This window comes from Pseudonaja textilis, chromosome 15, assembly GCF_049901715.1.
Source record: "Pseudonaja textilis isolate UNSWEBS1 chromosome 15, rPseTex1.2, whole genome shotgun sequence".
In the NCBI taxonomy this organism is placed as follows: domain Eukaryota; kingdom Metazoa; phylum Chordata; class Lepidosauria; order Squamata; family Elapidae; genus Pseudonaja; species Pseudonaja textilis.
The window spans coordinates 295,505-308,731 of NC_142004.1; the positions used below are offsets into that span (position 1 = coordinate 295,505).

At 62.8% G+C, this 13,227-nt stretch overlaps 1 protein-coding gene across 1 annotated transcript in view; it reads right to left on the bottom strand.

Moving 5' to 3' along the window:
* Positions 1-2,560: 2,560 nt before the first annotated feature.
* The window catches only part of MYO18B (myosin XVIIIB), a 34,686-nt gene continuing 24,019 nt past the window's right edge, over positions 2,561-13,227 (bottom strand). The window contains 11 exon segments of the mRNA XM_087912937.1: positions 2,561-2,783; positions 3,335-4,439; positions 4,441-4,579; positions 7,333-7,506; positions 8,189-8,230; positions 9,469-9,602; positions 11,606-11,791; positions 11,881-12,018; positions 12,361-12,444; positions 12,806-12,922; positions 13,009-13,122. Of these exon segments, the coding sequence (XP_087769063.1) occupies positions 3,336-4,439; positions 4,441-4,579; positions 7,333-7,506; positions 8,189-8,230; positions 9,469-9,602; positions 11,606-11,791; positions 11,881-12,018; positions 12,361-12,444; positions 12,806-12,922; positions 13,009-13,122 (2,232 nt within the window). The 3' untranslated portion in view covers positions 2,561-2,783; position 3,335.

Here is a 13,227-nt window from a genome sequence, read left to right on the forward strand (position 1 = left end):
ACACGTCTTCACCACCAGCCGCCAGGACCATCTGTGGCTCTGAATGCAGATGCCGCTTCGTGAGCTGCCTTGAAGGAGGGAGCGCCCCCCCCGGCCCCCCTAAAGCAGCCCCCCACCCAGGCAGGCACTGACCCATTGCATCCCCCAACGCAGCAGGAAATGGCACCCCCAGAGGACGGGACGGGGGGGCGGGGAGGCGAGCAAGAGTCTCGCTGGGTCTGGCCAAGGCAGCCCTGAGCTGGAACACCAGAGAAACCGGGGGCTCCACACCTCCCCAGCCCCAAGCTGTCTTTCCCTGAGCGGGGCAGCCCAGATCCACGTCCTGCACAGAAGCCTCCCTAGCTGCATCTGCCCCCCTCCCCAGCCTCCCCCCGCAGCTCCTCCCTCAAATAGGAGGGGAGGGGCCCTGGAAGCAGGGAAGAGGAAGCTCCCCCCTCCTTCCACCTGCTGCCTGGGGACACTTGGGGTCCAAGTCACGCCCTGTGGAAGGCGTGGCAGAGGGAGGGAGGGGATCTCAGCCCGGCCAGGGGAGGAGAGCTGGAGGGGGAGGAGCAGTCTCTCCCCTCCCAGAACAGCTGCAATCAAGACCACCACCCCTTTGCCTAACAAATGGCGTCTATTCTGAGGAAAAGTGCTTACAGGCGCAGAAAAAGCAGCTCCTTTAATTGAAGCACAGCTAGCAGTTTAATGAAGCCATAAAGAGGATGTAAGCAGGGGCAGGAAGCCGGAGGGGGCGCTCGGCACAGGGGATGCTGGGGGGCTCAGGAGCCGCCTTAGCGGAAGGGATGGGGGTCCCCAGGAGAAGGCAGGCGGACTCTGAGCCACGCCCCCCAGTGGCCAGGAGGGCTTGGAGGCCCCCAGAGCAGTCCCTCGGGGGCGGGGGGTGTTTGGCCACTGCTAAGTGGGGGTCCAGCCCCACCAACACGGGGGTGCAGCTGCCCCAAGCAGCAGGGCCCAGGTGGGGAATCTCCGTGAGCTTGAAGTGGGGGGCTCCATTCTGGCCCAAAGCCAGAGCCGCGCGGGGGGGGGGCAGTTTGGAGCAGTGGAAACGGTCGCCCCCAGAGCTGCCCGCGGTCTGACCTCTTGGCCCCACGGGGGGCTGGGCAGGGAGACAAAGGGAGAGGACCCCTGAAAAGAGCTCGGCCTGCGGCCCCCTCCGGTTGGGGCCCCTTGGTGCTCTTGGCCCCGCGTGGCTGGAGCGAGTCTACAAAAGGCGTTCTGGGCCCATCCACATGGCTCAGCCCCACTTAGGAAAACCCCTTTAAGTGGGGGCTTAAAGGGAGAGGCTGCACCCAGGCAGCTCCGGCCAACCGGGGCACAGCCAGAGGCCTTTTGTGCTTTGTGCCCGCCTGGGTGCCCCCGAGCTCTGCAGCCCTGCTCTGAAGTGGCCCTGGGCAGCACCAAGACCGGCCTCACCCGCTCACCTTGGGGCTAGTTGGCCCTTCTGAATGCGAGACCCCTCGCGCTGCCCCCCCGCCCCCGTGTGTGCGTGTGTGCGTGTGTGTATGTGTCTCGTCTGGGTCAGGCTGCTTGGTCCTCTTCCCTCCGCCCTGCCTGCCCTGGGCGAAGCAGAATCCACAGGTGCGCCCCCCTCCCCCCCCCCGAGCTGCGGAGTGCAAGGGAAGGGCTGGAAGGGGATCGTTTTTCTGCCTTTCTTCGGGGCGTCAGGCAGGCTCTGGGGTTCCGTAAACGCCGCCTCCTCCTCCGTTAGCCACGCATGTCAGCCTCGACTGATGTGTTTACACACAATACCTGCAATTTGTTCCCAGCTCATTCAAAAGGCTCCTTTGTCTCCTGCTCCTCCTCCTCCAGGCTGCTCTGGGGTTTATTCCGTGTCCTCTGCTTCCTTTTGTTGCCATCACTCAGTTACTTCATTATTTTTATGTTCCAGGATTCTTTTAAACTCCTACAAGAAAGCTATAAACGGAAACATTATTTTCAGGGCTAATGCTAGTTAAACAAATAGCCTGTTGCTTCCTCGGAGGAAAACTCCCGGGCTACAGCCCAGCCCTGAAATAGCTGGCAAGCAGAGGACCCATTTGCAGCAGCCAAAGGGACCCCTTAAGGGCAGCCAGCTGGGCCCCAGGCCTGCGCGGATTCTCCAGAATAGCTACAGATTCAGGAATTGCTGGCATTCTTGGCTGTTCTCTTCCCCTCGGGGGGGGACGGACGGGGGAGGCTCACCAAAGACAGGGGGGCTCCGCCGCCAGCCGCTGAGATAAACTCCGTTGACAAAAGAGCCCCTGGGGACACCTGGCTTCAACGAGGCAGCCCAGTGCTCGGTCGCCTGCTCCCACGGAAGCCCCCCAGGACTGACCGGTGACCCTTTCCGGGCTCAGGCGAGCAGCTTCCCGCCCAGGGAGGTGCCCTTCGCTGTGCTGGAGGGGCATTTTTGCACGGGAACTGCTCCTCCGCAGCGATGGGGAGCAGAGCAAGGACCCACCCCCAGGTTGAGATGAAGGAGCCCCAGCGTGGGTGGGAAGAACCCCAGCAGAACCCCCCTCCAATATTCCTTGGGACGCCTGACCCAGCCCTCAAAAGAAACCAAGCGAGGCCCGTCTCCAAGATCCAAAGTCCTTTATTTGGCGTCAGTCCAAGAGAGCTGCCCCCCTCGGCTCCTGGCGGCTGCACACCTGTCTCTTTCACACCAAGACACGCCCCCACCCCCACCCCCACCCCCAGTGGTTGTGCATTAGGGCTCCGGCAGCTCCGGTGGGGGAAGAGCCATCGTCCACAGAAGAAAACCTGCTTGCAGATCTGTTTTCCATGCTGCTGCTGAAGCCCTGGAGGAGGAAGAGGAGGAGAGAGGGCAGCTGAAGGAAATCTGGGTCTGCTGTCCCCCACTCAGGCCCCCTCCCCTCCAGACCCTCAAGCCCTGCCTGGCTTTGGAAGAGCACCTGGCCGGGCGGGGGGGGGGGAGGGGGGGCGTTTCCCCAGTCCTGCTAAAACGTGCAGGCAGGCAAAGCAAGAGGACGTTTGCCGAGGCTGAGCGGTTCCCAGCCGGCTTCTTAACTGGCTCTCAATGAGCCCCCTGGCCAGCGGAGCGGAGCAGAGCAACCTACAAAAGGCTCCAGCTGGACAAAGAGGCGGCCAAAACAAAGGTAGTGAGGAGGAGGAGGAGGAGGAGGAATAGAAGGTAGAATAACAGGAGTTGGAAGGGGCCTCGGAGGTCTTCTAGTCCAACCCACGGCTCAGGCAGGAAACCCTGCACCATTCCAGACAAGGGGTGGCCCAGCCTCTTCTTCTGAGCGGCTTCCAGGGCTGGAGCACCCGCAACTTCTGGGGGGCAAGTCCCTCCCCAGATTCACGGCTCTAGGCAGGAGGGACGGATTACCTTACTCTTTTCCCAGGTACTTCATCATGATGCTGGTCACGTCGTCTTCTCTCCCTTCCGCCTCGGACCGTGGGTGGACCTTCAGCCCTTCCGAGCTTCCTCTGCCCACACACCCTTCCCCTTCCTGCCGTGGGACCGGGGGCCGGCACTTGACACTGTCGGCGCTCTTGGAGGAGCCCACGGAGCCGGAAGAGGAGTCGGAGGAGTCGGAGAGGTGGCCGGGCTCCTCCTTCGCTTTCGGCTGTGGGGACAAAACGGTCTTCATCTCAGACAAGAAAGTGCGCTGAGGCGGGGCGGCCTGGTCTTCAAAATGGACGCTGAGGGGCCGCTGCCCGTCCTTCCTCTCCTTGGGGCCTCTGGACAGGCTGCTGGTGGAGTGAGCCTTCCGGATGGCCGGCAGGAAGTCATCCAAGTCAGGGTTGGTTTTCCGCTCATAACTCAGGGTTGGTATTTTCCAAGAAAAGGGATCCTTCCCTTCCCCCGCGATCTCCGCCAGCCTCTTGCTTTGGAGCGCCAGTGGTTCCTTCCCGAAATCCAGGCCCCCTTCCAAGGGGGGCTCCAGGCAGCTCCTCCACGGCCCTGGCTGCGATGGGCTCAGCACGTCTCCGCCCAGGATTGGAGAGGCCACTTTGGCGCTGGGGTCGGCTGGGTTCTGCACCAGGGAGTCATAGGAGCCAAACCTGGAGGCCCCTTTCAGGACCGGGGAGAGGGATGGCCGCACCCCACAATCCGATGAGAGGCTCCTCAAACTGGAGGAGCGAAGCAGGTCAACTCCGGGCTCTGCCCCAAGGCCACCCAGGCGGATGGGAAAGTCTTCGTGGTCCTTCAGGGTCCTGCATCTCCGTAGGACGGGAGCCCCGGCCGTTTGGTAGATGGGCAAGGAGGAGGAGGAGGAGGAGGCGGCCTCCTCCAGAGGCTCCTTGTCTGTCAGCCGCTTCCTCCGCAGCTCCTCCACGTACTTGGAGAGCGCAGAAGACGAGGGCCACATCTTCTCCTCGGCCAAAGGAGAGAGGCCCCTGCTGGCGGGTGGAGGCGAAGGGACGTTCTCCTCGGCTGCGGCAGAAGAGGACATGGGCCTCCGGCCCTCTGACTTGGGGGGGGCTGCCGGGTCCCTCTTTGGGCCTCCCGTAGTCCCGCCTCAGAGATCCAGCGGAAGGGCCTTCCGGGCCTCCTCCTCCGTAGTCCTTCCTTTCCGCACTCGGCCACGCCATCGGCTGCCAGCTTTTCCCCTGGTCTGTGTTCACCCTGCGGGGGAAAAGTGCAAGGAGAAACGCTGAGCCACGGCGTCGCCCCACAGCCCCCCGGGTCCCACAAGAGGTCCGTCCACCGTTCCACTTGACCTTGAGACGGGCGGCGCTGCTTCCTCTCGAGAGCTTCTGCCAGCCAGAGAGGGAAAAGCAGCCGGACGGGGATCGCCGTCCCCCTTGCAAGGGCCTGGAGGGTGGGGATCCCAAACTGGGTTGGCCAGGAGGAGGGCTATTCCTTCTCCTTTGCCCCTGTGCTGGGGGGCGAAGAGCCCCCCCGAGAGCCAGAATGATCACAGCCTCTCCAATGGAGGAAGGAAGTGAGGAAGGCCCTGCTGAAAAAGGGCCCCTTTCTTTCCCCTAATTCCTGCTCTGTTTTGAGAAAGACCCTTTGAACAACATTCAGCTTGGCAGTCATCAACCCTTCTGGCTAAGGAGAATGGATGCCGTTGCCATAGCAACGTTACACAGCCTGTAATCTGCAGAGTCAAGACCTCCGCGAGGTTGACCTGAAATGAAATCTACCCAGAGGGGCCTCTGAAGACGACCCCCCCGCCTCTCCCAGGAAGGCTGCAGAGCTTGGGAGGAGGGCCCTGGGCAAAGCAGCCGGCACAGGAGCCCCCCCCCCCCAAGTGACCTCAGACCCCAGCGGAAAGAGGAACCCTGCCACTGCAGCCCTCCAGGTCCCTTCGCCCCCGATGGGCTCCTGGCAAATGAACACCCCTCCCCCCAGTCGGGCTCAGGGCAGAGGAAGCACCTGGGGGCCTTTCAGGGGATCCGGGCTTTGAAATTGGCCCCGCAGGTGGGGCAGGTGGGGCCTCCTGCTGCTGCCTCCCCAACTGCTGCTCACTGGGGCCTTGAGTGACTGGCTTTCCTGGCCCAGCCTGGCTCTGCTTCTCCCCCCCCACCTATCCCGCCCCCGCTTGGCACCCTCTCCTCCCTCTCCCACAGCACCCGGGCTGCCTTGGGGGGCCGGGTTGGGCGGAAGAGAGAGCACCAGAGGGCCCACATGGGACAGGCCCTGGATGGGCTCAGGTGCCAGGCTTGGCAAAGGCAGGGGAGGCCCAGGCAGGGAACCGTCCTGCCGCTCTATTGCCTCCGAGACGGGTCCTCTCCCTCCTTCTCCCTTCCAGTCCCTCAAGGGGGCCCCCAGAGGAGGCTGGGGAGGCTCTCCCCCCACCCGGAGAACCTCAATAGGCAGCAGGGGGGTCCCAAATGCACCCAGGCCCCCCAAGACAGAGCTCCGTGCTGCCCAGCCAGGCGATGCTGCTCCTGCCTGGCTCACAGGGCAGCCTCACCTGGCTCGCCCACCGAAGGGCGGGCGGGTGGGCCTGGACCTGCCCCTGCAACCACCCCGAGGGAGACCACCAGCAACTGGGAAGCCGGAGGGACAGGAAACCTCTTGAGACAAGGAGCAAGAGGCGGAGGGAAGGCTGGGCCCGGCGAAGGGCTTGGTGGCCGAGCGAGACCTCCAAGGGAGCCGCCCTGGGGGAAGGGGAAGGGGACCCTTCGCAGCCAAGCCGGGGAGACGCAGCCCCATCTTTGGGGGGCAGAAAGCGCCTCTCTGGTCCGTCCTTCCAGCCAGGAAACTCCCTACAGCTTCCCTTCCTCTCTTGTCACCCCCAGGTTTTTTGGAGGGAGCTCCTAACGGGAGAATCGGAAAGCGTCCCTGAGCCAAACGGGATTTTTGCAGTGTGCAATCTGCACCAAAACAAATGACATACAACAGTAATTAGTGAAGATTACACAGCAATTAGGATGATTATTATGCTTATGCTAGTTGAAATAATTTATGCAATAATATCTGTACTGGAATTGAAGCACAGAGCATGTCCAGAGACAAAAGGAAAGAAGCGGTAATTGCAGCACGGAGGGACGGAGCATCGGAAAGGCCGGGCAGCAGCGGCAGCAGCCACGACGGTTTGTGCCGGCGAGAAACGCCGGCCCTGCCTGGGATGACGGCACACGGCTCCAGCCCTCCGGTGGCACCAGAAGGTCCAGGGCCCACCGGGTCTTCCTCCAGGGGCTTGGAAGGCTGTTTCGCTTCCCTTCCTGCAAGGCCGGAGACGGACACCAGGACGGGGAGCTTCTCCGAGGGGCTGCTGGGCACCAGGAGGGACCCTGGAGGGGGTGGCCGCCCCGCCCCAAAGCGAGTCCGGGGGTCGTTTTCTGCTCTTTCCGGGCCTGGTTTCCTGCCCTCCCACAGGGGCACTGCAGTCACCCCACCCAGGCCCCACAGCGTCCCCCCCATCAGAACTTCCTTCCTTCCTTCTCACTGACCGCCTCCTAAAGCTGACCAGGGAATTTCCCACTTGCCTTCACATCCTCCTTGTCACCCAAACCTTCCAAATCTACATCGACTCCCCCACCCCCCAAAATTGTCCATAGCCCAGCCAGTAATAGGAAGGTGATAAAGAGGCTGAAAGGAGCCCCAAGCTCACCCACCCGCTGCCCCCAGGCAGACGCCGCCCTTGCCAAGGGCCTCCTGGAAGCGGGGAGACAGCGGAGGCTGACAGCGGAGGAAGCGGCTCCCCCACCCTGTGCAAGAGCCAAGTGCTGGCCGGGGCCCCACACGGAGAGTGTCAAGCGTCTCAGGCTGTGGGCTGAGGAGGGGGGCTTCCCTTCCAGAGGGGACCCCATGCCCGGGGGCTGCAGAGGCCCCACCTCTAGGCCAGAGTGGGACCCAGCCTCAGGGGAGGCCGCCTTTGCCCGCGGGGCCCCGGGGCCCTCCTGCCCCCTTGGAAGCCCTCTCACCTCAGGCTCGGGAGGCTCCGGCCATCCAGCGACAGCTGAGAGCTGCTTCCAGCCAGACTGGGAGCTGATGGGGACGTCCAGCCTGACCCCGTCTCCAGCCATGACCGGACGCTTCCTTCAGACTCCAGATGTAAGCTCAGTGACGAAGTCGAAGCCAGGCTCATCTGACTCTCACTGCAGGGAGGAGGAGGAGGAGGAGGAGGAGAGGGAGGGAGGGCGAGCTGCAGCTTCGGCCTCCTCCTGTGTCCCTCTGGAAGGGGGGGGGGGCTCGCCTCCACACCATTTCATGAATTATTGGGATTAGGATTTAAGTTGCTGAGTCCAAGATGTGGACCTGGCAAAAGACTTGCAAACATCTGGACATCTGCACGGCTGCTTCTCAACTTCAGCAGCTTTCAGCGGTGTGAACTTCATCTCCCAGAATTCCCCAGCGATCTGTCCCTTGAAAGCACCACCCTCATGCTAGCTGGGGAATTCTGGGAGTTGAAGTCCATCCGTCTGAAAGCTGTGAAAGCCTCTCCCCCAGTGGCATCGCCCTGAACGGGAAACAGGGCAAGCTCAGGGCAGACCCTCCCTCACCCACAGGCACCCTGGCCAGTGACGCCCCCGTGTACAGCCTGGCAGAAGCCAACGCATCTTTTGGCCAGCCGGCTCTGCCATCGCTGCCCTGAACTGCCCGGAGAAACTCCACCCACTTTCAGGAGGCAGAGTCTGGAAAGGGGTGAATTCTGCAAAATGGAATAAATCCAAAATCTACGAAGATCTAATCCGCCAATCAATGGGCTTTGCCCTGCAGCGTCCCCGTCCCCGTCCCCCCCCGGCAGCCCCAGCCAGGACCCTCTTCGGCTCGACTTACGTCTCCTGCCGGGTAGCGAGGGAATCCTGGGCCGTCTGGACGCTGCGAGGAAAGAGAAACCAGTCCTGGGTCCCAGTGGCCCCTCCGCACTCACCCACATTCCCGCAGGGGAACTGAGGCCAGCCTCCCAGGACGGGGGTGGCGGGTCAAAAATGGCACTAAGTTTTGGGGTTTTTCCCCCCCTTTTTAATCCTCTGAGCATCCCTTTCGTTTGAAAATTCAGATGCGGTTGATTTTTGTCTGTACCAAATGTATAAACACCTGGACGTTGGCATTATGAGTATTAGATAAACTGACCTGCGTTTCTCTCTTTTCCTCCTCAAAACTTGGGAGTGGACTGGGGGGAAATGAGCCGTCCTGCAGGGCTGCTAATGCTCTATTAACGGGCTTAATCATTGCTACCCCCAAGGAAAATCATCCTGCGAGCCGGAGTGACGTCAAGGCGGAGGAAGGAGCTGTGCTCAGCGGGGAGGGAACGCCTCCTCCTCCTCCTCCTCCTCCTCCTCCTCCTCCTCCTCCTCCTCCTCCGCCATTGCTGGACTTTCCTTTAGCTGCCCTGAGGGAAGCAGGCCTGCCCCCCCCCCCGCTTCCTTTTCCCTGGCTTCCATTTCAGTCACACTCAGCAGCTCAGCAAGGCCCAGATCACAATCGCCCCAGTCTTTACACACACACACACACACACACACACACACACACACACACACACGCACACGCACACACGCACAAACACACACACTATGTCATTCTAGGCGGTGTGCTGTTGAAAAGGTTCCCTTTGTGGGTTTGGCTCCTGGGATCAATTCCCTCTCCTGTTCAGTACACAGAGCCGGAGCTGAGCTGGAGAACGGGGGGCAGCGGGGGGTGCAGTCGAGGAGGGAGGCAGCCTGGCTCACTTTCCCAGCCCCCACGAAAGTGGCTGGACCTCAAGCAAAAGGAGGCTGGAATGGGGCCTAGCATTAAGCAGAGGCCTCGAAGGAACGCAGCCAGGGCAGGCCAAGACCTGGGGCCCAGGGCAGAGACCCCTGTCCAGGACAAAGCCCCCCCCCCCCAGCTGGTCTAGATCCTGGAGTCAGTTATCCATCCTTCTCCCAAAGCAGGGGGTGGGGAGAACTGCCGCTGCACCCCACTAACAGTTGGGGTTCTTGCAGCGTTCAGCTGGGGCCTGGGTGGGCTTCCCGGCTTTTCTGGCTGAAAGTGGCCGGCTGGGCAAAGGCCGGGCCTGGTTGGAAGCGGGCAGAAGCTGCCCAGGCGACTGGAGGGCTGGGCTCGGGCGCACTCACCTCTCCGTCTCGCTCTCATCGCTCGACTGCACCTCTTCCAGAGCCACCTGCAAGTCTGCAATACGCCGGATCGAGGTCTCCAGGTCTGCCTGCAAAGTCTGCCTGACCGCCAAGAGCTCGTCCACTTGCTTCTCCTGGGGAAACGGGAGGGGGATTCAGGGGGGAGGCAGGACCGGGGACGGCGCTCCCTCCGGAGAGGAACCTGCGGGGCCTCCAAAGCTCTTTCAGGGAGGCAGGCGGGAAGACAACGCAGTCACACAACTGGGGCCTTAACTCGGTTATTGCTTTACCCCGTTTTCCCAGTTTAACCCAAAGCTGACCATGGCTGCTTTGCACAAGCCCCTTGGGGGGTCTGCTCTGCCCTGAAGCCGCAGCGCCAATCCGGTTGTGCCCCCAGCCCCCGCTGGCACCGCTGGGCCGAAGCACTTCAGAACAAGGAATTCTCTCGCACTGCCACCGGCTGAGTCCCGTTTTTCATCCTTAGAAAATGGGCCTTGGCCAACCCCATAGAAACAACCGGAACACAGCACAGAAAAGGAAATGCGCCCCACTGTCCCCAGCCGCCTGTCTCTACGGGGTCTTCGGCCGAAACGCTTCTCCGATCTAAGGGCCCGTTTCCTGGCCTTGCTCCCCTGGCACCGTTTCACAGCACGGTTTGCAGACAACCGGTTAACCCTCGTCCCTGCAGGGAAGATCCTTCATTGCCGCAGCAGCTGCCAACAGGAGCCGCCGTTCAGATCCCCTCTTTGGCCCTGGGGGAACTGGCTCTAGCCCACCCCCTCGCTCCACCTGACCAGGCTGGCAAAGCCTTTGCCCACCAGCCGGAGCCGCCCGGGAGGCACAAACCAGCAAGGGAGCTGCGGTCCAACTTCCTTCCAAGCATGACCCTTGCTGGGTCCTCAGCATCCGAGCCTCCCTGCCTACGGATCTGAACGGTCCGAAGTCGAAGACGTTTTACTTCGGCCACTGAACGTCCTGGGATTTCACTCGCTCACTCTCCACCTTTTTCGGCGGGTGAAATGAGAGAGGCTCAGGCGAGGTGGGGAGGGCTAATTGTGGCTAATCCTCAGAGCAAAGCCCACGGCTGCAACTGGTGCAAGCCAATCTTTGGGGCTGGGAAAGAGCCCCCCCGTTCTCCTCCCGCAAGACCGCGGAGGGGGCAGCTGCCATTTCCCCAGCTGTCTTGAGTCCCTTGCGGTCTGTGGCAGAGACAAAGAGGCTCCCCCCAGCCCTCCGGATCTCCCCCCAACCCTCCGCTTGCCCTCCGAAGGGGGGGCAGGGATGGAGCACTTCCCAGGAGCTCAGGCCCTGCTGCTCCTCAGCCCTCCCTCTTTCCAGCCATGAAGCCAAAACTGAGCGACGAGGAAGGCCCGAGAGCCGAGGAGAAGGGCGGTGAAGGAGGAGGCGGAGGTTGCTCATGTCTTGCTCAGACTCTCTGCTTTCTCTCCCGCAGAGAATTTCTCTTGGCAGACCCTTCTCTTGCAGCTCCTCCACCACGGGTTTGGTTTGCCGAAGGCATCCTTGGCGCCTTTAATCGGTGCCCAGACCGGGGGGGGGATGTGGGCAGCGTTTCACACACTGTCACGTAAGGATGAGCGGGACTTGAGAGCTCAAGGTGCCACCTTCCTGGAGCTACCCAGGAATAAAGACACGATCCTGCCCGCTACATTTCCTCCACACACCCCTGGGAAGTCCTCGGCCAGCTACACTCGGAGTAGCTACTATGGCGTTCTTGCCCCGCTGGGTAGAAGAGGCCCCAGAGAGCCCGGGGGCTCTGCAGCTGCCCCTCTTGGCGCTGGGCCCAAAGAAGCGGGGCAGGACGGCCCTTCCGGCTCCCCAGCAGGGTCCTTGCAAGAAAGCAGCCCAGCTGCGTAACGGGCACAAACCACGACGGAAGTGTTTCTCCGCTAGGGAGAAGGGACCTCGGCTTCCCAAGTCAATAAAGGCCCCCCCACCTATTGCAAGTCCTCCTCCGGCCATCAACCCTCCCAGGATGGGGGGTGCAAGGCAGCCTCTTGCCTGCCTCCCCTGTAAACCGAGGAGGCTTTGAGGCCGTCTTTCCCCCCCGGACCTTTGGGTGCTGAAGAGGCCGGAGGAGCCCCGGGGTTGCTGCTGGTCAAGGCCAGGCCTCTCTTACCAGATCCACCCGCCTGCGACTGGCCTCCAGCTCCCTCTGGGCCAACTCGCTCCGGTCAGCCTTCATCTCCTCCAGCCGCAGCCGGTAGTAGTGGACGTTCTCCCTCTCGCGCGCCTCGCTCTCCTTCGCCTTCTCCAGCTCCTCCCCCATCCTGACCACGCTGTCCCGCAGACGGAGCACCAGCACCTGCGGGGAGCAGCCGGAGGCCCCAGGGGAGCTGAGCAAGCCCCGCCCAGGAAGCCCCTCCCTGCCCCCCAGTACGACCAGCGCCGCACCTCGAACCGCTTGATCTGGACGCTCTGGAACTCCATCTTGCTCTCCAGGTCGCAGATCAGGGCTTCCTGGCGACTGACGATCGAGCGCTCCACCGTCGCCTGCTCCAGGTGGGCCAGCCTGGCCTGGGCCGCCTGCAGCTGTTGGCAGAGCAGAAGGGAAGGCGGACCTCAGCCCAGGCGCCCCCACAAGCACGGTTCTCGGGGGGGGGGAAATGGGGCGGCTTTGCAGCAAAGCAGCATGAAGACTCAGAGGGGAGCAACCCCAAACCACGGTGGGGCAGGCCGGGGCTCCCCTGCGCCCTCTCCGGCTCATCCTAGCAGCCCTGCGCTCCTCCCAGAGAGCCGGACAGCAGTGGAGCCTCCCCCCTCAGCTCCAGAAAGGCCTTTGCTCCACCCGCTGACCTCCCGGCCAGCCCCCCCCCCCCCCCCCCAGCCCTGCCCAGGCCCCCAGCTCAACCGGCAGGCAGTCCCGGCACTTACTCTCTCCTGCAGGACCCACTTCTCCTTCTTCAGCTCCTCCAGCTGCCCCTGCAGTTCTCGGATCTGGGCGATGTCTGTGGCCGACTGAGGGGGGGGGAGAGAAGCCAAGACCTCTGAGCGGCCGGAGGGGGGGCGGGGGGGCAGGTAGGGAGGAGGACGTGCTGGCTGAGCCTCGGCAAGGGGGGGGCAATCTGTCCAAGTTGGCCAGCGACATCAATCCTGACCCCCCGATGTTCCCTTCAGCTCTGCCTTCTACCTGAGCGGGGGTTGCTCCCCGGGGGCTTTAGGGGAGGGGAGGGGAGGCCCTTGGAAATGCAGAGCTTCCCGTTGTGTCGAGGGAGGGAAGGAGGGAGGGGGCTCTGTGGGCCCGCGGGGTGCCCGGTGGGAGGCCTAGAGATGGGGAGTCTGTGCCCGGGGGGGAGGGGTCCTGGGCCCACCCCCTCACCTGTGCGATCAGAGCCTTGTGCTTCGCCATCAGCTCGTTCAGGTCCTCCTGGTCCTCCTCGAAGCGCTTGAGCAGGTCGGCCTTCTCGTGCTGCAGCTGGTACAGCTGCTCGTCCACCTGCAGGAAACACAGCAGGGCCTCTAGCGGGGGCTTCGGGGGGGACGGGGGGGGGAGGCGCCTGGGTCAAATATCCAGTCCAGTACCAAGTGCTTGTTCCTGGTGGCTGTCTCCAGCTCTGAGTGCAAATTCTCCACCTCGAGGGACAGCATCTTCTGAGACTCCTGGGCTTCGGCACACCTGGCGGCGCTCTCTTCCCACTGGCAGAGGGGGACGAAGGGACAGCTGTGGATGCCGCCGCCCGGCCGGCCTTTAAACACCCCCCGCCCCCCCCTCCCCGCTGCTGGTGTCCCTCTGGGCTCTCC